This window comes from Rhinopithecus bieti, unplaced genomic scaffold (assembly GCF_001698545.2).
Source record: "Rhinopithecus bieti isolate Rb0 unplaced genomic scaffold, ASM169854v2 scaffold_42532, whole genome shotgun sequence".
Taxonomy (NCBI): domain Eukaryota; kingdom Metazoa; phylum Chordata; class Mammalia; order Primates; family Cercopithecidae; genus Rhinopithecus; species Rhinopithecus bieti.
The window spans coordinates 1762965-1787973 of record NW_016818301.1 but is presented as its reverse complement, the minus strand read 5'-3'; the positions used below and the strand labels follow the sequence as shown (position 1 = coordinate 1787973).

The 25009-nt window shown below is 49.2% G+C and overlaps 2 protein-coding genes across 18 annotated transcripts in view; one reads left to right on the top strand and one right to left on the bottom strand.

Annotated features, from left to right (window-relative positions):
* Positions 1–11301, top strand: part of PLCD4 (phospholipase C delta 4) — a 40148-nt gene extending 28847 nt beyond the window's left edge. For 7 of the 10 annotated variants that reach the window (XM_017856842.1, XM_017856841.1, XM_017856840.1 and 4 more), the window contains one exon: positions 67–1088. In XM_017856842.1, the coding sequence (XP_017712331.1) occupies positions 67–173 (107 nt within the window). In that variant the 3' untranslated portion in view covers positions 174–1088. Of the gene's footprint in view, positions 1–66; positions 1089–11275 lie in introns of those variants that run through there. The other 3 variants (XM_017856838.1, XM_017856837.1, XM_017856836.1) reach the window with 3 other exon arrangements.
* ZNF142 (zinc finger protein 142) lies at positions 158–25009 on the bottom strand. Of its 8 annotated transcripts, XM_017856829.1 has the most exons (12): positions 24734–24945; positions 24345–24495; positions 24070–24170; positions 21216–21529; positions 16002–16601; positions 14651–14818; positions 12916–13740; positions 10449–10626; positions 6375–9345; positions 4542–4647; positions 2207–2707; positions 158–240 (listed from the first exon to the last, which is right to left on the bottom strand). In XM_017856829.1, exons 4-11 carry the CDS (start codon positions 21493–21495, stop codon positions 2238–2240), a joined length of 5598 nt encoding a protein of 1865 aa, XP_017712318.1. In that variant the 5' UTR covers positions 21496–21529; positions 24070–24170; positions 24345–24495; positions 24734–24945; the 3' UTR covers positions 158–240; positions 2207–2237. The 8 variants fall into 8 exon arrangements, with proteins under 8 accessions (XP_017712318.1, XP_017712317.1, XP_017712316.1 ...); XM_017856828.1 differs by lacking the exon at positions 158–240 and having other exon boundaries at positions 1823–2707; positions 24070–24245; positions 24734–25009; XM_017856827.1 differs by lacking the exon at positions 158–240 and having other exon boundaries at positions 1823–2707.

Here is a 25009-nt window from a genome sequence, read left to right as displayed (position 1 = left end):
CCCTTTGACCCCTGGCCAATACCCCAGCTGACTGCCTTCTTAATGCTGTCCTCCTGCCCCTTCCAGGTTACCGCCACATTCACCTGCTGTCCAAAGATGGCATCAGCCTCTGCCCAGCTTCCATCTTTGTATATATCTGCATCCGGGAAGATCTGGAGGGGGATGAGTCCTGAGGTGGGCACTTCACGGGAAGGGTTGGTGTGCTGGCTTTAGATGGTGCGAAACACCTGGAAGGACGCTCTAGAGAACAAATGGAAGTGGTGAAAACCAAGCTTTGGATTGTGCATTCCTAGGCACAAAATTACCTCATCCTTCCTAACAAGCAAATCTGGGACCTGACTTTCCACCTTTTTTCTCTTTTCTTTCCTTCGTTTTCATAAGCCTTTGGTATCTTTCCTGCCCTTTCCCTTTGTGTACTCTATACTGGAGTTCCCTTCTTCCTCTTGCTATAGGCTCAATCCCATACCAACATCTATGACTAATCTTTCCCATCAACTCTGTGTGAAGGCAGATTGCAACTAGAAATTCAGAGGGGCTTGGAACAGAGAAACCTAAAGAAGCATCATCCCCTCCACTCCCAACTTCCTCAAAGCCCAAAGCCAAGGGAAGGATAAATCAAGGCTCAAGGCTTCCCTGGCAAAGATTAGGGAGAGACTTGACCCCAGGACTGTACGACTCTCAAGAGAACACTGCACAGCACTCACAGTCCCCACTGGACTGCTTCCTCCTTAGCCCCACTGGTATAAATACATCTCTCTCCAATTTGGCTTCAATATGGTCTGTCACTGTTGGGCAAGGAGGGGAGGTATAAGGGTTGTGGGGACATCTGGGTAGTCAGGTGAGAGAAGGAAAAGGTAGAGAAAGAAGTTCCCAGGAGACCTCCTGTATGTGCTACATAGGAAGGACACAGAGTATGGCCTTTAAGAATCAGGGCAAAAGAAGACAAAAGATTATGTGGTCCCAGCCTTCCTGAAGATTCTGGCTGGAACCATCCTGGTTTATGTCTATTGTTCCAGCATAATTATTAATAGTACCCTCGGCCGGGTGCGGTGGCTCAAGCCTGTAATCCCAGCACTTTGGGAGGCCGAGACGGGCGGATCACGAGGTCAGGAGATCGAGACCATCCTGGCTAACACGGCGAAACCCCGTCTCTACTAAAAAATACAAAAAACTAGCCGGGCGAGGTGGCGGGCACCTGTAGTACCAGCTACTCGGGAGGCTGAGGCAGGAGAATGGCGTGAACCTGGGAGGCGGAGGTTGCAGTGAGCTGAGATCCGGCCACTGCACTCCAGCCCGGGCAACAGAGCGAGACTCCATCTCAAAAAAAAAAAAAAAAAAAAAAAAAAAAATTGTACCCTCTTTAAGTTTTCCCAGTGTGTCCCAGTTTAGATGATCAATTATATAGTAAGGCACTACAGAATTATCTGTGAAGCAGTTACAGAATTCTGAATTGGAGATTTTCCTCTCTAGTCATCTGCCTTTCCATAGTATCCTGGTACTTTAACACCTTACTGCAGGTGCTGAGCCAGTCTGAGGATTGATGATGAGCTAAAGTTGCTTCTAGGAGGAGGCTTAGTGGGTAGCAATCCTCCCTTTATAGATATAGGTAGACAAAGGAGCTTGAAGTAGGGAGCTGGCCAAGGGTCAAGACAGCTCAAGGACAGAGAGAAGGCAGACCTAGGCCTGTTTCAGAATCAATACTAAGTGAAGATGGAAGGAGACAAAAGGGAGGCAGAGGTCTGAGAGGGGACAGAGTTGATCAAGATGACAGCCTGGAAATGTTAAGACAGGGATTTGGATAAATCTATAATGTAGTAACCACTTTCTGTTTAACATGCTTTATAGAGCATCAGGCACAACAGCACATGCGGTTAGATACAACCGTTTTTAGAAGATTCTGAAAGAAAATAGGACTTGACACAGTAAGAAGGAAAGAGAAGATTGAGTGGGTAAAATCCAGATCTTATAGCCAGGGACTTTGATGGAGTGATGGTGAAGAAACCGGGAACTCACAGGTTAAAAACACAATGTACAGCAATAAGAAATCAACATTGTAGTCCAGTCCCCCTTTTATATGGATGATAATTTCAAAGTACTATAGCCAGAGTCCCAGGAGGGTTCTAGTCACCCTTGCTCCCCAAAAGCCAGTCCTTCCTTAGGCTCCTCAGGTTAGTGCTGATCCCAGTCTGCACATCCCAGACCATACCCTCTTCCTATTCAGGAGGTGGGGCAGGCTTTCAGCCCTCAGGTCCAGTGTGGGGAGCGGCAGGAGCAGGAGGGCTGGGATCCTCCAGCTGCACATCATGCAGGTGCACTGTGGGGGTGGTGGGGTCTTTGCCCACACCCTGGTTTGGGTCGGCTTGGTCAGGGTGGTGCCTGCGTATGTGCTTGACCACCTGGAACTTTTGCTTGGCCTTGTAGTTGCAGAGGCGGCAAAAGAAGGGGTGGCGGTCGGTGTGGGTGAGGGCATGATGGCGCAGGCCAGCAGCCCAGCGGAAAGCACGGTGGCACACGTTGCACACATAGGGTTTGGCCTCACTGTGCTTGCGAAGGTGGGTGCGCAGCAGGAAGCGCGTCTTGAAGGCCTTGCCGCACTGCTCACACATGAAAGCCCGTGCTTCTCGATGCCGGGTCTCCTGGTGCACACGCAGTGCATCAGCCCGGTTGGTGCAGTACTCACACTCGGGACACTGGTATGGCTTCAGTCCTACAGGACAGAGAACAAATCATCATTGAAAGGCGGTGGAGCAAGGTTCAGTGGGCCATGGAGTTACTGTGATCGGTGGATATAAAGAATGCAAGCAGCAAGTTGACTAATGACCATATCTTTGGAATGCTCCAGTCCTCCAGTCCTGTTTGACATTTCTTTTTTCTTTTCTTTTCTTTTTTTTTTTTGAGATGGAGTTTGGTTCTTGTTGCCCAGGCTGGAGTACAGTGGCATAATCTCTGCTCACAACCTCTGCCTCCCAGGTTCAAGTGATTCTCCTGCCTCAGTCTCCCAAGTAGCTGGAATAACAGGCATGCGCCACCACACCTGGCTAATTTTGTATTTTAGTAGAGACAGGGTTTCACCATGTTGGCCAGGCTGGTCTTAAACTCTAGACCTCCGGTGATCTGCCCTCCTTGGCCTCCCAAAGTGCTGGGATTATAGGCATGAGCCACTGCGCCCGGCCCTATCTGACATTTCTGTGCCTTTCCAACACAGAGTCCTTGTACATCAACAAGAAATCAATGTTGTTGTCCCAGCAATCAATGTTGTGGGTGCCCAATGGATGCTGAAAATTAACTGGACCTCTAACCAACTAACTACGTGAGAGTAATGAATATTCAAATATGGAAGGGTTTCCACATGGGAAATTATAACCCTCTTTTGGTTACAGGGTACTCATGGAATTTGTCAATTCATTTAAACACAACTGCTTGTTCAACTCGAAAAGACAAATACCAGCCTGGGCAACAAAGTGAGACCCTGTCTCTACAAAAAAATGAGGTGGGCATGGTGGCGTGTACTTGTAGTCCCAGCTACTTGGGAGGCTAAGGCAAGAGGATCATGTGTACCCAGGAGTTTGAGGCTGTAGTGAGCTATGACTGCACCACTGCACTCCAGCATGGGTAACAGAGCAAGACTCTGTCACTGAAAAAAAAAAAAGTACTTAGGAGGGGCCAGGCATGGTGGCTCATGCCTGTAATCCCAGCACTTTGGGAGGCCGAGGCAGGCAGATCATGAGGTCAGGAGATTGAGACCATTCTGGCTAATATGGTGAAACCCCCGTCCCGTCTCTACTAAAAATACAAAAAATTAGCCGGGTGTAGCGGCAGGTGCCTGTAGTCCCAGGTACTCAGGAGGCTGAGGCAGGAGAATGGTGTGAACCTGGGAGACAGAGCTTGCAGTGAGCTGAGACTGCGCCACTGCACTCTGGGCTGGGCAACAGAGTGAGACTCCGTCTCAAAAAAAAGAAAAAGAAAAAGAAATACTTAGGAGGGAAGAGGTAGAGGTGAAAGAAATGGCATTCACAAAAGCAGAGGGCCTTGAAATGCTCCTAATCAATTCCTCCACACAGGGAAGATAAGATGCAGTAAGCACAGGCACATGATTGTGTGCTTTCAAGAACTGAGTTTGTGGATTCCATCCATACCCAGGAGAAGAAAAGGACAGACTGGAACAGGAGACCCCTCCACTTTCTCCTTTTTAACTCATGATGGTTCTGTCATGTCTGTATAAGAGCCAGGCAAATCTGCCCTCAGCCACCTAAGTTTGAGTTGGGGTTCTCACGAGGGGAAAATGACTGACCTCATAACACAGTCACCTGGGAAGCTTTTGGAAATTACATATGCACAGGTTCTCAGGTTTACTCTTCTGATTCTGACAGGTCTTCAGTGGGTTGGGGAGCCATTCTGGCACATACAACCCCAGCCTACCCTCTACTCCCAATGTGAAAATTGATGTTGGCCCTGAATTGGAACAAGGACCAACCTTGGTGAGGTGAGGTTTGCCAGGGAACAAGGGAACCCTTCAGGCCTGTGAAACCACACAGACTCACCTGTGTGCTTGGTCATGTGGTATTTGAGCTGGTTGACCCACTTGCACTTATAGCCACACTCAGGGCACAGGTACTTCCGTTCCTCCTTGTGGATCCGCATGTGGTACTGGAAGAGGCAAGAGCAAAAAGCAGAAAATGTGTACCCTTTGGTACTCACTGGATGTAGAAGTAGGGGTAAATAGGCAGAGAAACTGTTGGCAGATAACCCTGTTCCCTGCTCCCATCCTGTCCATAGGCCACTTACCAACCAGGTCCCTGAGTTTTGTCAGTTTGGTATCCTAGGTTTGCCTTAGCTCTGTCACTTACTAGCTATGTCCCAGATGGTTTAATCCCTAATTCTCAGACTACTAATCTATAAAATGGGGAATCAAGTATCTATAGCTCATATTTTTGAAATGATTAGAATTATAGTGCTAGAAATATAGTAAGTGCTCAATAAATGTTAGCTGTTATTATCCAGATTGTTCTCACTCTATTCTATGCCTTTATCATATGGTAAGCAGACATTATGGAACTTCATTTTTTTTCATCTTCAGTTTCTTGCTAGGGATTTTTTTTTTTTTTTAAAAGAGACAGGGTCTCACTCTATTGCCCAGGCTGGAGTGAACTGGCATGGTCACAGCTCTCTGCAGCCTTAACGTCCTGGGCTAAATCGATCCTCCCACTTCAGCCTCCCAAGTAGCTGGGACTACAAGCATGTGCCACAAGGTCCAGCTAATTAAAAAAATTTATTTTTATAAAGACAGAGTCTCCACATGTTGTCCTGGCTAGTCTCAAACTCCTGGGCTCAAGCAATCCTCTGGCCTTGGCCTCCCAAAGTGCTGGGATTACAGGCATGAGCCACTGCACCTGGCCAATAAATTTTTATTTACTTATTTATTTTTGAGACAGAGTCTCGCTCTGTCGCCCAGGCTGGAGTGCAATGGCGTGATCTCGGCTCACTGCAAGCTCTGCCTCCTGGGTTCACACCATTCTCTTGCCTCAGCCTCCCGAGTAGCTGGGACTACAGGCACCAGCCACCATGCCCTGCTAATTTTTTGTATTTTTAGTAGAGACGGGGTTTCACAGTGTTAGTCAGGATGGTCTTGATCTCCTGACCTCGTGATCCGCCCACCTCGGCCTCCCAAAGCGCTGGGATTACAGGCACGAGCCACCGCGCCTAGCCCCAATTTTTAAAATGGGGTCTTGCTTTGTTACCCAGGCTGGGGTGCAGTAGCATGATCATAGCTCACTGCAGCCTCAAATTCCTAGGCTCAAGAAATCCTCCCACCTCAGCCTCCTGAGTAACTGGGACTACAGGTATATACCACCATGCCTAGCTAATTAAAAAAATTTTTTTGTAATGGGATCTCAATTTGCTGCCAAGTGGCCTTCAACTCCTGGCTTCAAGCGATCCTCCTACCTTCGTATCTCAAAGTGTTGAGATTATAGGTGTGAGCCACAATATGGAACTTTATCTTTACAACAACCCTATGAAGTTGGTATTATCTCCTGAGTAGCTGGGACTACAGGCGCCCACCACCTCGCCCGGCTAGTTTTTTGTATTTTTTAGTAGAGACGGGGTTTCACCGTGTTAGCCAGGATGGTCTCGATTTCCTGACCTCGTGATCCGCCCGCCTCGGCCTCCCAAAGTGCTGGGATTACAGGCTTGAGCCACCGCGCCCGGCCCGGTATTATCTCCTTTTTAACAGATGAATAATCTGAGGCTTGGTAAAGGAACTTTCCCAAAGTCACAGAGCTAATATCTGGAGGCATCAGCTTTACAGAACCCAGGCAGTGTAACTCCAGAGCCTGTGCTCCTTCCACTTCCTGCCCCATATCCTCTGACATTACCTTGAGGCGAGAGGGATCAGCACAGGCATAAGGGCAGAGGTGACAGTGGTAAGGCTTTTCCCCAGTGTGAATACGGCTGTGCCAGGTGATCTTCTGCCGGTTCTTGGTGCTGTAAGCACAATCGGTGCACTTGTAGAGACGAGTGCCCCCATGCCCTTTCACATGGTGATCTAGTACCAGCTGATGGCGGCACGTGAAGTCACAAAAGGGGCAGTGCAGAGGGGGCTGGCCAGCATCCCCATCCCCATCTGAGGCTGCCACAGCTGCTGAAGTCTCCTCATGCTGTTCCAGGTAGTGCTTCACCAGGCCCACCCGCTCCCGGGCAGCAAAGTCACAGAGCTGACAGCGGTGGCTGAAATGCTGCTGCCTCCGGTGCTCATCCAGAGCCAGTCGGCTAGGGAAGGCCTCCTGGCAGGCCCCACACTCAAGCCGTGGGTGCTGTTTACGGGTGTGTCCTCGTAAGCTGGCAGGGCTGGGGCACAGCAACCCACAGCGGGAACAGTGCAGGGGGCCCTCAGTGGTCTCTGCAGGAGAGCCAAGGGCAGGCTGTGCAGGCTCGGGGTGTCGGCGCAGAGCATGCTGCTTAAGTGCTGTCTCTGAGCTGAACTGGGCTTCACACTGGGAGCAGGCAAAGGCTGGGGTGCCTTGGTGGCAGCTGTTGACATGACGAGTAATGTCATGGCGAAGGTAGCCACTATAGTCACAAAGTGGACAGAAGTGGGTGGGTGTTTTGTCATGTACCCTTAACCGGTGCAAGCGCAGTTTCGAGTTGGTACCAAATGTCTGGGGGCAAGAGCTGCAGGGGATGCGGCCAATGCCTGTGTGTCGGGACTGGTGAGCCTCTAACCGGTACCGTCTGGTGGTGGAAAAGTCACAGAAGGGGCACTGATGAGGCTTCACCCCCTCGTGCTTGAGCCGCCGGTGCTGCTGCATGCACCGGCTCTGTTTACAGGTGAAGCCACAGTCCCCACACTGCAGATGGGGCCGGGGCCCACGGGCTGGGGCTGCAGTGGGGTGCCTCCGCTTCTGGTGGAGCCTCAAGGCAGAGGCAGCAGGAGCAGTGAATGGGCAGAGGCTGCAGTGCAGCTCTCCAGACTCCTCGAGGGGACAGCCCCGGGTCTGGTGAGTCCTCAGAGCCCGTTCCTGCTGGCAGCTAAAGGGACATGTGGGGCAGGAGAAGCGAGCCCCCTTCTGCTTTTGAACCAGAACTATATCCCCATCACCAGAGCTGGACTCTGTACTCCCATTCTTCAGGGGAGCAGAGTCCCCATTGCTCAATGGGGACACAAGCTGGGTCTGGGGGGTCCCTCGTTTTCCTCCCCCGCCACGTCCTCCCCTGCAGCCTTCAGTCACGTGAGAGGTAATAGAGGAGAGCCGGGAACAAAGGAATGGGCAGGAGTTGCAGTGAAACTTGCCCTGCTCAAAGCGGTGTTTCTTCGGGGCCTCTGTAGGCGAGGAGTTTCCTGCAGGAGGGACTGGGTCAAAGCAGTGCTTCTTAGGGGCCTCTCTGGGCAAGGAGTTTCCTGCAGGAGGGACTGGGGAACCAGAGACTGTGGCAAGAGGCTCTTCTGTTTCCTCTGGCTCCCTGGGAAGCTCCAAAGGAACATCTTTCGGAAGCAGTAGCTCTGCTTCTAGTGGTGCAGGTGGGGGCTTCCCACCTTCTGTGTCCTCTGAGGCCTGGGTACCCGGGAGCACAGGTTGCAGAGGGATGGGTGAATCTGGTCTGGGCAAGCCCTTGTTCTTTCTGAGCAAAACAGGGCACTTCTTTAGCAGGTGGGTGCTGAGGCCACGCTGTTGCTTGAAGCTAGCCCCACACTCAGGGCACAGCAGGGGCTCTCGACGGCCCTGGCACCCAGTCCTGGAGTGCAGATTCAGGGCCTTCTCCCGGCGAGTGATAAAAGGGCAGTGTGGGCAGCGGAAGGCTCGCCCCTCTCCCTGGATCACTACCATCTGCACCCGCCCCTCCAGCACCAATGCCTCTGCTTGTTCTTTATCCTGTTTCCTTAGAGCCTTGAGTAACGACTCTGACTCAGGTAACGGGGGCAAGGGTGCTGTCTCAGCAGGTGGAGTTGCCTTGAAGGTTCCTACCCAGTTGTTAGGGGCCTCCTCTAAGGATGGATTTGTGGAGGGCTCCGACGCTAGCTTTTCCAGAAGGGGATTTTCTTCAGCACCCAAGTCAGAAGTCCCAATACCTTCAAAGTTAGATAGCTCTGGTCCTTCCAGTCCATCTGGCCCTTCCAGTCCCAGGGGCCTGAACTCCATAGGGGCTGTTTCAGTGACCTCCTCAAGGGGTGGCTCAGTCACAGACTCCAGCTCTACTCCCAGGGCCTCTAGGTGTAGTGTGCAGCTGCCCTCTTCCACCTCTGCTGGGCTGGAACTGCCAGCCAGCTCAACCCCATGGGGAGCCTCACTGCCCTCCTGTCTTCCAGTGTTGACCTCCTCACTTGTCTCTGGCAGGGTCTGGTCCAAGCTGGGATCCACCACAGTCCCAGGTTCGTGACCTGGCCCCTCAGACTGGGCAGACAGCTGGCTTGAGGGCTCTGAATCTGGTGGGGGTGTCGGGCCCTGCATGGCCCCTTCTGGCTCCTGGCTCGCGTAGCGGAGCTGCCAGGCGTGGTCTCCAGGCACATAGCCATGGGCCTTGCGTTTGTGGAACAAGAGTGTGGTGTTGCTGAAGGTGCGGTAGTCACAGAGGGCACAGTGGAACTCACGGAGGCGGGTATGCTTGCAGTTCTCATGGCTCAGCAGAGCCTGCTTGTGGCGGCTCTGGTAACTGCAGTAGTGACAAGGGTAGAGCGGGGCCGTTGTGCCGGGGTGGTGCTGGGAAGCCATGTGCTTCTGCAGCTCATACTTCCGCTTGCAGGCGAAGGCACACACCTCACACATCAAAGACTTGCCCTGATGCCGCAGCTTGTGGCTGCTCAGCTGATCAGCCCGGTGGCAGCGATAGGAGCACTGGTTGCACTGATACCTGGCGAGGAGAGAAAGGGGGAGGTAACCACAATAATTAATCACAACAACTAAGAATCACTCAGTAAATACTTACTGTGGGCCAGGCTCTGCACTCAGTATCGTACATGTGTCACCTGATATAACCCTCTTTTTCACTACCCTATGAAACTGGTATCTCTATTTTCCAAGGGAGAAAAATTAAATCACAGAAGTTAGTAACTTGACTAAGGTTGGTTACAAAGGAAGCCAGGAGCAGAGACAGCCTAGCTTCAGGGCCTGTGTTCTAAGCCCTACTCTGTACTGCCTTCCTAAAATAATCATGAATCAGCATGACCCACTGTACACTTCCAAGGAGCTGACATGGCTACAACTCCACAGGGCAGGTTTCTGTGCCTCGTTTCCCTTCTCCCACATAAGCATGACAGCTCTAGAAACCCCTTAGCCAGCTGTGCCATAGGTCAGAGAACTTGCCTGGATTTGGAAGTGGCCAAGACTGGGGCATGAATATAGAGTCTATTCACTTTCCCAGGGCCAAACTCTGAGAACTCAAGTACACCTTAGCCTCTAGGCCTATACTGTAGGTCTATACTCCCTTCCCAGAGCCCAGAGAGTGCTCGCCATGTGACTTGAGCCACAGTCACAGGGGCCAGCTGTAGGCAATGCAGTTGAGAAAGTGGGAACAGAGAAGGGTGTTATGAAAAGACTCTCTTTTTTCTTTCCTTTTCTTTTTTGAAACACAGTCTTACTCTGTCACCCAGGCTGGAGTACAGTGGTGCAATCTCGGCTCATTGCAACCTCCTCCTCCTGGCTCAAGCAATTCTAGTGCTTCAGCCTCCCAAGAAGCTGGCATTACAGGCGTCTGCTACCATGCCCAGCTAATTTTTGTAGTTTTAGTAGAGATGGGGTGTTGCCCAGATGGCCTTGAACTCCCAAGTTCAAGCAATTTGCCCGCCCCAGCCTCTCAAAGTGCTGGGATTACAGGTGTGAGTCACTGCGCCCGGCCTTAGGAAGAGACTCCCCAGGGACCGGAGAAAGCAATAGGGCCAGAAGTTAGATCCAAGAGGAAGCTAGCTTGGCATAAGGTTCTCGGGATTGGGACGGAGGCCTATGAGTGTGTTGTACCTGAGGTCTCCTGCATGTTTTCGCATGTGCACACGGAGGTAGTGCTTCCACTTGGTGACATAGCCACATTCAGTGCACATGTAATCCTTGGTGTTGGAGTGGGTCAGCATGTGCTTCGATAGGTAGCTCACGTCTCGACATGTGAAGTCACACAGCTCACATTTGTGAGGCTTCTCACCTTATATGGGGGATGAGGATGAGGGGAGAGAACACAGGTCAGATACAGAGCAAGTGGACAGACCATTTCTTCCAGCAAGGCTTCCCTGATGCCAGTGAGGAACAACAGCTTCATGTGCTACCTGCGACGGTGAAAACCTCACAATAATGAAGGCTGCTTCACAGCCCTCTCAGATAACTACTCCCCCAACTCTCACACCAATGAAGATGGGAAGAAAGTAAAGACCAAGCTTTTCTTTTTTTTTCTTTCTGTTTTTTTAATTGAGACAGAGTCTCACGCTGTCACCAAGGTTGGAGCACAGTGACGTGACCTCAGCTCACTGCCAAGCTCAGCTGCCCGGGCTCAAGCGATTCTTGTGTCTCAGCCTCCCGAGTAGCTGGGATTATAGGCGCCTGCCACCACGCCTGGCTAAATTTTTTGTATTTTTAGTAGATACAGGGTTTCACCATGTTAGCCAGGCTGTTCTCGAACTCCTGACCTTAGGTGATCCGCCCACCTTGGCCTTATAAAATGTTGGGATTACAGGCATGAGCCACTGTGCCCAGCCCAAGCTTTTCAAAACTAGCTTAAAGTCCACTCTTGATTTGTTTTATAGTTTGCTGTCACTATGGTCAACTGCTCTACTAAGCCTAATTCTTTTGTTTTCCAGAAAAGGAAAAATAAATGAGACAACAGAACAGAATGGTCAAGAATTCTGAAGTCCAACATAGTAATAAAAATATTAACAGCCAACATGAACAAAGTTCTTACTATGTGAATAAGCACTCTTCTGAGCACTTTGTAAAAAAACGCCTCCTCTTGGCTGAGCACGGTGGCTCATGCCTGTAATCCCAGCATTTTGACAGGCTGAGGCAGGCAGATCACGAGGTCAGGAGATCGAGACCATCCTGGCTAACACGGTGAAACTCTGTCTATACTAAAAATACAAAAAATTAGCTGGGCGTGGTGGCGGATGCCTGTAGTCCCAGCTACTCGGGAGGCTGAGGCAGGAGAATGGAGGGAACCCGGGAGGCGGAGCTTGTAGTAAGCTGAGATTGGGCTACTGTACTCTAGCCTGGGCAACAGAGCCAGACTCCATCTCAAAAAAAAAAAGCCTCCTCTCCTCAGATTTTCAGAACATCCTTAAGAGGCAGGTGCTATTATCACCCTCATTTTACAGATAGGGAAACTGAGGCACAGAGAAATCACAGAGCCATTAAGTGGTAGTTTAAATCCTAGCTGACTACCATATGGCTTCCAGCAGTCTGTTTCCTTGTCTCCAAAAGGTTGGTATAAAGATTATATGAGATGTTCCAAAGTTGTCAGTGAAACTCAGTGAGAACTCAAAGGTGAGCTGTTCATGTTGATGGTCAAGACCTGGCACTGACAGGCTGGGCCAGGTTCCTTCAAGACCCCTCCTTGTTGTCCCTGCCCACTCACCCAGCCCCATTCCCTATGGTGAAAGGCTGGCAACATGGTACTCTGCAGAGTTCTAACATTATCTGTGTCGTCTTAAAGTAGGTCTCAGAGTTTGTCTCTTTTCTCATCTTTACCTGCCTTACTTACAAGATTAAGCCTCTTGGAAAGACCTCAGAAACATGAGATTCTGTGACTAAAGCATGTACAGGAATGAGTTCAATGAGAATAATGGCTTTGTCCCAGGCTACCTAATTTTTTTTCTCCCAAACCAGTGTCTTTGATGAAAATTCTAAAAATGTCCTGTCAATCCACTGATGTTGACATAGAGATCACAAATGGGATGATGCTGTAGCAGGAAGCTTGGTTTGGTTGTTACCTAAAGCATCAAGAATGCTGGAAGACAGTTACGAGTGCCAGTTAAACATCTGCAACTTCCAGGTCACTGAAGGTGATCTTGTTCAGTGACATGGACACCCAAGCTATAGAAGGCCATATGCATGTGGATGGCTCAGTCCCCTCGCCTGTCTCTCTTAGCACATCCCAAAACATGAATTGCAACGTAAGGTAATTTGTCCTGGTTTGGGTTTCTTCAGGCTTGATGTTAACCCACTCAAGCCTGACCAGGGGTGGGCAGAACTGGACAGGGGCTTAAGAGGCATAGCACCACAGTGGTTAGAGCACAGGCTCTGGAATCAGACTGCATGGATTCAAATCCTAGCTCGACTACTTTACTAGCTAAGTGACACTCAACTTAAGGCTCATTTGTAAACCTGGAATACTAGATCTATCTCTAGGAATTTTGGGTCAAATGAGAAAATGTATGCAAGGCCCTTTGTAGCCATTATCACCACCATCATTATTACATTATTGTAAGGATGGAAACCATCCTACCGGTATGTAGAAGCATGTGTCGGATGAGCACCCTCTTGTGGGCAGTGGCAAAGCTGCACTCAGGACACTGGTGGATCTTTTCATGAGCATGCATCTTGCCTACATGATCCTGGTAAGCCACTGGGTTGAAGGTGGCAAAGGGGCAGAAGGTGCAGCGCAGCTCTTCACTGCCAGGGTGGCCCTGCTTCTTGTGTTTACGGAATAGGTGCTTATTGGAACAAGCAAAGTCACAGTGGGGGCAGTGGAAGGCGTAGTGGCTCTTGTGGTGGGCCTCCATGGCTTCGGCTGTGGCAAAGAGCATGGGACATGAGTGATGGCGGCACTCCACAGCCCGCACCCCATGCGTCTCCTTCAGGTGCTTAATGAAGGCCTTGCGGTCGGGTGCTGCATAGCTGCAGCCCTCCTGAAAGCAGCGAAGGGGTAACGGCTCTGCTGCGGCTGCTGCCGTGTGGCTCTTGAGGTGCTCCTTGAGGGCCTGGCTGAGGCGGAATTCCTCACGGCAGACAGGACAGGCATAGGTATCTGAGTAGAAGTTGGAAATATCTTCATGCATGCTGGCCATGTGGCGGTTGAGTGCATTCCTCTCCACCGCACTATAGTGGCACAGTGGGCAGTGGTGGGCCTTTTCACCCAGCTCCCGCAGCAGATGGGTCTTGAGCTTGCTCTTACTGGTGAAGAACTTCTGGCAGTTGGGGCACTGGAGACTGGGGTCTGGGAAGTGGAGATGAAGGTGCTCCACCAGATGGGTCCGTTTCTTAAAGCAGCGCTTACACTCTGGACACATATGGGTCTTGAAGAGGGACTCAGTGCCAGAGACCACATCCCCTGGGGGAGGAAATAGAGTTGAGAGAGTGAGATTTTTCTGGGGATAGCCAGATAATGGGAGAACCACAATTTGCTCAGACACAAACAATGTGTGGCCTCTCTCCGGGAAACCAAGCAAAAGGGTCTCAAACACTGTAGTCTCAAAGAAAAGGTGAGAAACTCAAGTTTTAAGAGAAGCAAAACCACAAGGGCTTCTCAGGCCTTGCTGTGACATCCTGTTTGAAGTGCTTTACTCAGCTACCTGCTCTTGAGTCTTTGTTTAGAGCTGCTTAAAACAATCTGAATGGAGCATTCTTGTTCTTTCCTGCCTTGTTCTATGGGGGCAGGCAGAAGCATCAGCAAGATTAGTTAGAAGGAAAAGAGTCCCCAAGGGAGTGAGCCAAAAGAAAGTAAAGAACTCTTACTTCCAAACACTGCCTCACAGGCTCTAGGTAATAATGAAGTTGGTAATAAATACAACCAAATCTTTCTTATTCACCTTGATAACAACTGTGCTCCTTGTGGGATGACTTTCAAATATTCTACTGAGGTGAAAAACTGGGAAGCAAAGATTCAGAAAAAAGTATTTGAGGGCTCAGTGCCAGACAAAATAGGCTGTTGATCATCAATAACTTCTGGCATCTCTATATTATAATGAAGATCACCTCCTGCTTCCCTGCTAGAGTTTTCTGCCTGAGGAAAACCAGCCCAGTGAAGCAAACTCGATTTACCCCAATGCTATATTACTAAAGTCTTTATCATTCACTCATTCATCATTTTCCCACTAGACCTTGACTTTTGAGTCAAGGTAGAACAGAATAAAAGGATCCGAACCAAAGCTCAGAAAACAAACCCCAGAGCTTCAATACCACCGTTTCAACAATCCATTCTTCCCCACCACCAAGGGCTTCAAGCCTTAGGATGTCATTACCTTCTAGCCGCTGAGCCCCTTGGCCTTTATCCACAGCCTTCTGGGAGTTCTTCTGGGTGTCACTCTTCTCTTCTTTCTCTACATTCTCCTCTTCAGCTGTCTCTTGCCCAGGCAGGGGTGTACCTGCTTCCTGTGAAGGTTCTCTCCCTCCTGGAGGCAGTTTGGGAGCTGGAGATACATAAAACTTGATAAAGTCTACAGGAGCCAATGACAGCACTAAATGCTTATATTTCTCCACCTACTGGCTGAAATAATCACCTTCTTCCACTTTTAGCATAAGGAAATCTTGGGTTTTATGTATAAATGTATTTCCACTCAAGACAGAAATAGGAGGACCAAGAGCTAAGTTATTAGCAATGTTCCAGTCTAAAGTAACTCAAACCTCAGAGAGCACCCCTTTTGACAGCAGTGAGGTCACTGAGGTCATCGGGAGCTGAAAGTAGAGAATGGGTAGACTGCAATTCCTTCTCTTATCAGAATCCTGGCCTCTCCTGGCCTGTTTTCTCTGTTTCCTCCTGCTCCTCTGCTCTCTAATGCTTTTTTGGGACCAAGAGGAATGACAACTAGTAAAATACCATCTCCCTTGAAAGTTCCTTTCCCTTCCTCCCTCTCTCTTTCTCTCTCTTTTTTTTTTTTTTTTTTTTTTTTTTTGGGTTGAGACAGGGGTCTTACTCTGTCATCCAGGCTGGAGTGCAGTGGTGCAATCTTGGCTCACTGCAACCTCCGCCTCCTGAGCACAAGTGATCCCCCACCTCAGCCTCCTGAGTAGCTGGGACTACAGACATGCGCCACCAAACCCAGCTAATTTTTGTACTTTTGTAGAGACAGGATTTCACCACATTGCCCAGGCTGGTCTTGAACTCCTGGATTTAAGGGATCCATCTACCTTGGCCTCCCAAACTGTTGGGATCACAGGCATGCACCACAGTGCCTAGCCCAAATGGTTATTTCCTTTTTAAAATAACCCTGGCTTCTACTGCTCAATCCCCAGTTGCTCTAAAGGAAAGTCTACGGGCATTCCATCAGTGGCCATAGCCAATGATGGTCATTTTTGCTTTTGCTCTCAGAAAGCTGTGAAATGGATCATTAGAGAATATTGGTTAAGTAACTTCAAGCCACAGGTAGCCTAAGCCAACTGTCACTCATTGTCACAAAGACTTCCTCTTTGTCCCATGTATTCCACTGTTTCAAGATGCCTTCCCATGTCATCCAGTAACTCCATCCTCCTGAGCCACTATCTAGATTCTCTTATATTCATGTACATTCATGGCCTTGGAAACAACTGCCTCTCCTATAAGATCAACTGTGGCTGAACTCCAGGAGAGGAACTGCTTGGCCCTTGGCCTCATACCTGGCAGCAGCTCCTGGGATGGAAGGCCCTGAACGGCAGAAAGTTCTCCCTGTGTCCCAGCACCATGGCTCCGCTGATGCTGCCGGAAGAGTTTGACGTTGGAGCCCATGAAGCTGCAGTGGCTGCAGTGGAAAGGGTAATGCGCCTGCCGGTGCAGCTCCATGCCCTGCTGGCTCCCGAAAAGCAGGGGGCAGCCCCGGAAAGAACAGGGCACAGGAACTGCTCTGTGAGTCTGCCTCAGGTGGTGCTGCAGACCCTTGCGATCTTCAGCAGAGAACACACAGCCAGATTCTGGGCAGGAGAAGGTGTCAGGAGTGCCCCGGTGAATCTTGAAGTGGCTCTTCAGGGCCTGGGGTTGGGCAAACTCCTGTCTACACACAGGGCATGATAGGGGACTAACTGGTGGGCTCTGGCCCTGCAGAGGGCCAGGGAGGGTTGGGTTGCCGGGAGGCAGCTCTACAGAGCATGGGGGGCTAGAGAGGCCCTGCACAGGCTGTATATGGGTCTCACTGCACTGGTGCAGGGCCAGCAGAGTGGGCTCTGCGAAGCTCTGTTCACAGCGCTCACAGAAGTACACCTCCACCACCTTTACCAGGACACCTGCAGGCAGAGGACCGACAGAGAAAGGCATAGAATCAGATGGAACAAGACTCATAGGAGTTAGTTACTAGTAGAAAATGTAGGTGAATCTTTTAATATTCGTAGAGTACAGATGGACTTTAAGTCTGGTCCTACACCTGGACTGTAAGCCCCATAAGGTCAGGGACCATCTATCTGGCATGTGTGTTTGGACTCCTAGCACAATACTTGGTACAAGGTAGGTGCTTAATAAATATTTGTTAAATGAGTGAATAAACAAGCAAATCCAGAAAGCATTAAGACAGTATATTTTGCCCAAGTGAAAACCAGAAACTTCCAAAAGAAAATGACAAACTAGGGATAACATCTGCAATATAAATGATAAGAGCTTTACTTTCAAATTCTGTAAAGAGCTTTACAAAGGCACAGGAATGGATAAAATGGAGAATATCCTTTCTGAAAATAGTTATTTTTCTCCATAATTGCTGCCGTTTTAAAAGCAATGGGCAAGACTTTGATTAAAAAAGGCTTAATAAACACTCTCTTTTGGTCCTCCAACAGCCTTATGACAACAAGGTCCTGAGATTCTACGAGGTTAAGACTACTATGTTTATTAGTAGTAGAGCCATGACTCAAGGTCAGGTTCGTCCTACATTTATTCTGCTGGTCCTTTTACTCTTTATTGTTATTTTGTTAAAAAAAAAATTTCAGGGCCAGGAGTGGTGACTCACGCCTGTAATCCCAGAACTTTGGGAGGCCAAGACAGGGAGATCATGAGGTCAGGAGATCAAGACCATCCTGGCTAACATGGTGAAACCCTGTTTCTACTAAAAATACAAAAAAATTAGCTGGGTGTGGTGGCACACACCTGTAGTCCCAGCTACTCGGGAGGCTGAAGCAGAAGAATTGCTTGAACCTGAGAGGTGGAGGATGCAGTGAGCCAAGATTGCCCAGTGCACTCCAGCCTGGTCAACAGAGAGACTCTGTCTCAAAAAAAAAAAAAAAAAAAATTTCAGGCCGGGCCCAGTGGCTCATGCCTATAATCCCAGCACTTTGGGAGGCCGAGGCAGGTGGATCACCTGAGGTCAAGAGTTCAAGACCAGCCTGACCAACATGGAGAAACCCCGTCTCTACTAAAAATACTAAATGAGCTGGGCGTGGTGGCGCATCCCTGTAATCCCAGTTACTCAGGAGGCTGAGGCAGGAAAATCACTTGAAACCAGGAGGCAGGGGTTGCAGTGAGCCAAGATCACACTATTGCACTGCAGCCTGGGTGACAAGAGTGAAACTCTGTCTCAANCTACTCGGGAGGCTGAAGCAGAAGAATTGCTTGAACCTGAGAGGTGGAGGATGCAGTGAGCCAAGATTGCCCAGTGCACTCCAGCCTGGTCAACAGAGAGACTCTGTCTCAAAAAAAAAAAAAAAAAAAAAAAAAAAAAAAAAAAAAAATTTCAGGCCGGGCCCAGTGGCTCATGCCTATAATCCCAGCACTTTGGGAGGCCGAGGCAGGTGGATCACCTGAGGTCAAGAGTTCAAGACCAGCCTGACCAACATGGAGAAACCCCGTCTCTACTAAAATACTAAATGAGCTGGGCGTGGTGGCGCATCCCTGTAATCCCAGTTACTCAGGAGGCTGAGGCAGGAAAATCACTTGAAACCAGGAGGCAGGGGTTGCAGTGAGCCAAGATCACACTATTGCACTGCAGCCTGGGTGACAAGAGTGAAACTCTGTCTCAAAAAAAAAAAAAAATTTTTTAGTGCAACATCTAAAATGATACGTAAGTATACAAAGGAAGAATAACCACCCAGCCCCTTCACACACACAATTTGGTGTGTTTCTTTTTGACCCTCTTCTTCCCACTTGCTATATATATCAAAGATATTTTTATATTTGATTACATTTATATCTAGTTCGTACTTTCTTGTCCAGTTTGTTTTTTGCAGAGCATGGACAAATCAAAATGAAATTCTGCCCTTGCTTCCCTGGGGACAAAAAAAATAAAAATAAATTTTTTGGCTGGTGGTGGGGGAAACAGGGTCTCTCTCTGTCACCCAGGCTGCAGTGCAGTGGTGGTGTGATCATAATTCACTGCAGCCTTGACCTCCCGTGCTCAAGCGATTCTCCCACCTCAGCCTCCTGAGTAGGTGGGACTACAGGCACCACCATGCCTGGCTAATTTTTAAATTTTTTGTAGAGATGGGGTCTCCCTATGTTGTCCATTCTAAAAATAATTTTAAAAAATAAATAAATTGTGCCCTTACGGATGGACATCTGGGCTATTTCCAACCATTACAAATAAAGCATGCCTATATATTCTCATCCTTGTATCTTTGTGCACGTATATATGTCTTTCTATAGGACAGATTCCTACAGTGGAATTACAGTGGTCAGAGTATGCAAACTGTAAAATTTGCTATGTAGCTAAATTGACCTTCAAAAGATTATAATAATTTGTATCTCCATAATCTATAACATGGTGTTTCCTATAGCCTGGTCAACACTAGGTATTATTTAAAATGTTTAATTTATGTCAAAGTGCATCTCCTATTTTTTTTTTTTTTGAGACAGAGTCTCGCTTTGTTGTCCAGGCTGGGGTTCAGGGGCACGATCTTGGCTCACTGCAACCTCTGCCTCCCGGGTTCAAGTAATTCTCGTGCCTCAGCCTCCTGAGTAGCTGGGATTACAGATGCCTGCCACCACGTCCAGCTGATTTTTTTGTATCTTAGTAGAGATGGGGTTTCACCATCTTGCCCAGGCTGGTCTCAAACTCCTGAGCTCAGGCAATCGCCTGTCTCGGCCTCCCAAAGTGCTAGGATTATAGGCATGAACCACCATGCCCGGCTGCATCTCTTATTTTTGACAGGAATTTGTTTGCTAGTGAGATTAAGCATCCTTCCATATAGTTATTACTTTTATTTCTTTAGAGCATTGCACATAGATTTCTTTTTTCCATAAAAAAAAAAAAAGGTTTCTGCTGGGTGCGATGGCCCATACCTGTAATCCCAAAACTTTAGGAGGCCAAGGTGGGAAGATTGCTTGAGCCCAAGAGCTCAAGACTAGCCTGGGCAACAAGGTGAGGCCTCATCTCTACAAAAGAAAATTTAAAAACTAGCTGGGTGTGGGTGGTATACACCTGTGGTCCCAGCTACATGAGAGGCTGAGGCAAGAGGATTGCTTAAGCCTAGGAGGTCAAGGCTGCAGTGAGCCATAACTGTGCCACTGCACTCTAGCTTGGGTGGCAGAGCAAGATCCTGTCTCAACAAAACCCCCAAAACCAAAAGAAAACATAAAAAGGAAAGCAAACAACAAAAAAGATGGTTCCCTTTTCTTATTGTGGCTCTTTGAATTTTAAAGATATTAACTCTTGACCAGGTGCAGTGGCTCACGCCTGTAATCCCAGCACTTTGGGAGGCCGAGGCAGGCGGATCATGAGGTCAGGAGATCGAGACCATCCTGGCTAACACAGTGAAACCCTGTCTCTACTAAAATACAAAAAATTAGCTGGGTGTGGTGGTGGGCGCCTGTAGTCCCAGCTACTCAGGAGGCTGAGGCCGGAGAATGGCGTGAACCCAGGAGGCAGAGCTTGCAGTGAGCCGAGATGGCGCCACTGCACTCCAGCCTGGGCGACCGAGCGAGACTCTGTCTAAAAAAAAAGAAAAAAAAAAAGATATTAACTCTTTCTTATATATTGCAAATGTTTTCCTAGGTTCTTTTTTTTTTTTTTAATTTCTTAGAAGAAATATAGAAGTTTGGAAATATTATATGGTCAAATTAGCTAATCTTTCCCAATATTCTTTGTCACTACACTACAGTGCCAAGTGAAGTGGTGACAACTATGGCTGGAGGATGGCAATTAAAAAACAGGGAAGCTTCCTGAAAATAAGAGGTGATGATAATGGGATGAATAAAGGGAGAATCTTTCATCTGAGCTAAATACAAATGCTCAACTTCTACTGTTTTTTTGTTTTGTTTTGTTTTTAAAGAGGTGGGGGTCTCACTATATTGCCCAGGCTGCAGTGCAGGTATTCACAGGTATGATCATAACATACTGCAGCCTCTAACTCCTGGGCTCAAGCAATCTTCTTGCCTTAGCCTCCCAAGTAGCTGAGACTACAGGTGCATGCCACTGTACCAGGCCTCAACTCTTATTCTTAACAACATGCCTTGAATGAGTAAAGTATGTTATACACAAAAAACTAGGGCAGGGAAATACCAGATCACTCTGGAAAGCCCTGCCAAGCCCAGGGTGGTAGAGACAGGGTTTTTGCTTAATCCCTGGCTGCAGTTCCTGGGTAGGAGGGTCAATATGGAGGAAAGAATCTCCAAGGACTGTAAGAGTAGGGACAAGCCAGGATTCGGCAGAGGTGTCAGAAAGGTTTTACTTTCTGGATTACTGCCGAGCACACACATGAAGCCCTTGCAGGACAGACTGCCAAAAGCTTGGTAGAAGGCTGTGCACCACTTCGCCAGCCTTCAATCAACATGCACCAACTGCAAACCAAATGACAACATCTCCAAGTATAAAAATAGGATGCTACCTTGTGTTCTCATCATATTTATACAGAATCAAAAATAACCCAGACAAAACCTCAGAGCCGCCTGTCCCACTGGCCTGCTTGCAACTGTGTTTGTACCTGGGGTCTCTCCAGGAGCACCTGGGGTCAGGGTTCCAGCTACTGTCTCCACAATGATCTCCACGTTCCCTGGTCCCTCTTCAGTTGCTGTGGCCTCTACCAGCAGGCAGCCTGGCTCAGTAGGCAAAGGCGCAGGGTCCCCGGAAGGACAGGGGCTCTGGACAGTCCCCAGGATTCCACGGTTAGAGAGAGGCGGGGGGATCAGCAATAGCTCAGGACACAGTCCATCCATCTCTCCGGTGCTATGGGCTGGCTGTGAGTCCAAAAGTGGGTCTGTCATCACCACCGACTTGTGTGTTTTGGCCTCTTAAATGCTGACAAGCCAACCAGAAGAAAAACAAAGTAAAGTTAGAGTTCTTACTTTCTTCCCAGCTGGCGTGGGAACACAGCCCAGTGCCCACCGACTTAGGCATTTTCTTGCATGGCAATATGCCACATATACCTTATGAGACTAAATAGAGGCTTTCTTTTATGATAATGTTCAGAACAAAAAGTATAAAAATGATAATAGAATATTAGGAGAGAGCCAACAAGTATTGGCCAACATATTAATGACTGCAGGTTGTCTCCCGCTAGCTAAGTACCCTTAGCCAAGTCATTAAGCAATTTGGGTCTCAGATTTCTTATCTGCAGCAAAATCAGGTGGGGCCAAAGAATCTCAGAAGTGCCTTTTTTTTTTGTTTTGAGACAGAGTCTCGCTCTGTCACCAAGGTTGGAGTGCAGTGGAGTGATCTCGGCTCACTGCAACCTCCACCTCCTGGGTTCAAGCAATTTTCCTGCCTCAGCCTCCCCACTAGCTGGACTATAGGCAGGCGACACACACGCCTGGGCAAATTTTGTATTTTTAGTAGCGATAGAGTTTCACCATGTTGGCCACGCTGGTCTCGAACTTCTGACCTCAGGTGATCGGCCCACTTTGGCCTCCCAAAGTGCTGGGATTACAGGCATGAGCCACCTTGCCTGGCCCCTTTCTCTCTTAACCTTTGATAATCTCACTATTCCTCAGAATGGATTATAAGGAAGGCCCTTCCTTCATCATCTGGATCCTGCTGACCTCCCCAGACTCATCTCCCACTTCTCCCCTCAGCAGATCTCTGAACCAGATGACGTGCCATTCTCCAGACTCACCACATTCTCTTTTGCTTGCATACCTTCATAGCCTTTTGCGTCTCTTGGCTTGATATGCCTTTTCCCCTTTTCAATCTTTCTCTCTTGTCTGGCTAACCAATTAACTATCCTTGAAGAAGCTACACAAATGTCACTTCCACCATGAAGGCTTCCTGACATTCTTTTTTTTTTTTTTTGAGACGGAGTCTTGCTCTGTCGCCCAGGCTGGAGTGCAGTGGCCAGATCTCAGCTCACTGCAACCTCTGCCTCCCGGGTTCTCGCCATTCTCCCGCCTCAGCCTCCTGAGTAGCTGGGACCACAGGCGCCCGCCACCTCGCCCGGCTAATTTTTTGTATTTTTAGTAGAGACGGGGTTTCACCGTGTTAGCCAGGATGGTCTCGATCTCCTGACCTCGTGATCCGCCCATCTCGGCCTCCCAAAGTGCTGGGATTACAGGCTTGAGCCACCGCGCCCGGCCGACATTCTTTTGAGACAGTCTTAGTCTGTCACCGAGGCTGGAGTGCAGTGGCATGATCTCAGCTCACTGCAACCTTCGCCTCCTGGGTTCAAGCGATTCTCCTGCCTCAGTCTCCCGAGTAGCTGGGATTATAGGCATGCGCCACCACGCCTGGCTACTATTTTGTATTTTTAGTAGAGATGGGGTTTCTCCATGTTGGTCAGGCTGGTCTTGAACTCCCGAACTCAGGTGATCCACCCGCCTCAGCCTCCCAAAGTGCTGGGATTACAGGCGTGAGGCACTGCGCTGGCCTGGCTTCTTGACACTCTAATTTTCTCTCTTCTGGCATCCTGAGGGCACTCTGTACACAGCCCTTTCAGAAACGAGGTCACACTGCACTGTTTTTTACCCATCAGTCTCTCTCCCTAGATGTATAGCTTTTTAGTAATTTGTTGACATGATCACTTCAATGACCTCACTTTGTGATACTGATGTTATCACTTCAACGAACACAAATCACCCACAATCGAAGCTTCCAGTGAAGAAGCACAGACATGGAGCTGCACTGGAGTAACGCTAGGTATCTTGCACTAAACCAGTGGTTCCTCACCTATAACATAACACGTTTGGAGAAATTTCAAACTTATTAACTGACTATGGCCTCAAACTAAATATGAGAACATAACTGAGGAATGAATGACAATTGATTGCATACCCTGTTATACATGGCTAAAATGAGTTTAAGCTGAATAATTAGTAGTTAATAAGAATGATAGGAATCACTTCATGAAATTGAGTCACAGAGAAGATGCAAAAAGAAAAAAAAAGAAGAAGAAACCAGGCAGGGCACCGTGGCTCACGCCTGTAATCCCAGCACTTTGGGAGGCCGAGGCGGGCCGATCACCTGAGGTCAGGAGTTCGAGACCAGCCTGGCTAACATTGTGAATCCCCGTTTCTACTAAAAGTACAAAAAAAAGTAGGGCGTGGTGGCACACACCTGTAATCATCCCAGCTACTCGGGAGGTTGAGTGAGGAGAATCGCTGGAACCCAGGAGGTGGAGGCTGCAGTGAGCGGAGATCGCACCAATGCACTCCAGCTTGGGCAACAAGAGCTAGAAACTCGTCTCAAAAAACAAACAAACAAACAAAACCCAAGATCTTGCAATCTGATAGTCCCTATTTCCAGAATCCCACGGACTCAAAACAACAGATCACAGGGATTCACAAGGTGGCTGGGAAGTGCACTCCCGTGGCCAGAGGGATTCTCTGGAAACTGCAGCCTCCACTTACTGAATATTATCGCTGCTCTGGGGAATCTTCCAGCTTGGCCATACATGGCCTCCGGGGGGAGCCAAGGAGGACGCTGAGCCGTCAAGATTAAGAACCTTCACCTGGGGGAGGGCAGGGTGAGGTAGGAGACAGGTGGGCACAAGAGAAGAAATACGCTTATCTTCCGGGCAGGAGGACTGAGGAAGAGAAAAGACAAAGGCAGAGAGAAGGTCTGGAGAAATAACGGGCCCCGGCCTAGGGACCCAGGTTCCCACTTGCCTCTGGCTCTGACTCACCGCATAGCCTTGGACAGACAGAGTCGCATCGCTTCTCTGGGCCTCAGCTTTCCTGTCTGTAAAATGGAGGTGATGACAGTGTCCACATAGTCGGGCGGGAGCTAGATCATAAGAGCCAGCGAACGGGAAAGGCAGCTTGTAACCTGGAAGGCTTGGGATGGAGCATCGTCATGATTTTGGTCCTGAGAGCAGCGGGTACCGGGCGGGGTCCAGAAGCGTGACGCGACTGCGGTGCCGGGGCCCAGCTCCTCTGGGTGCTCCCTTCAGTACCTCCTCCCGAGAGTTCCCAGCGCCCAGGCCCACCCTGATCCCGGGGCTCGAAAAACTTTGCCTCCAGCTTGCTCCACCCGCGTTCCCTTGCCAGTTCCGCCCCGCAGCTACTCACTCACCTCCAGACCCCGCTGGAGCCGCATCTCTATGGTCGGCCGCGGCTGGAGCGGCCCCCGGTGCCCCCTTTATGCGACCGCCTCCGGCCCAGCCGCCTCTAGGATATTGGAGATGTGGAAGCCACTCTCTCTTCCTCTTGCCGGCTGCCGGGGTACTCTATGTTTTCTCCCTGTGGTTTTTCCCGCCCTCCACCCCCACTCCAGCCCTGAAGCCGGAGAAACACCATCGAGAGCTGTGGGATAGAGTGGCGTGGGCTTCTTGGTGGGTGTGGCGGGAAG

What these genes read in the sequence shown, in the direction of transcription:
- ZNF142 (XM_017856828.1), bottom strand. Translation starts at nt 21,495, where the DNA reads ATGACAGACCCACTTTTGGACTCACAGCCAGCCCATAGCACCGGAGAG. An exon ending in TGCTCCTGGAGAGACCCCAG is followed by an intron (nt 16,602 to 21,215) that starts GTACAAACACAG and finishes CTCTGCCTGCAG; the next exon opens with GTGTCCTGGTAAAGGTGGTG. An exon ending in AGGGGCTCAGCGGCTAGAAG is followed by an intron (nt 13,741 to 14,650) that starts GTAATGACATCC and finishes TTCCTCCCCCAG; the next exon opens with GGGATGTGGTCTCTGGCACT.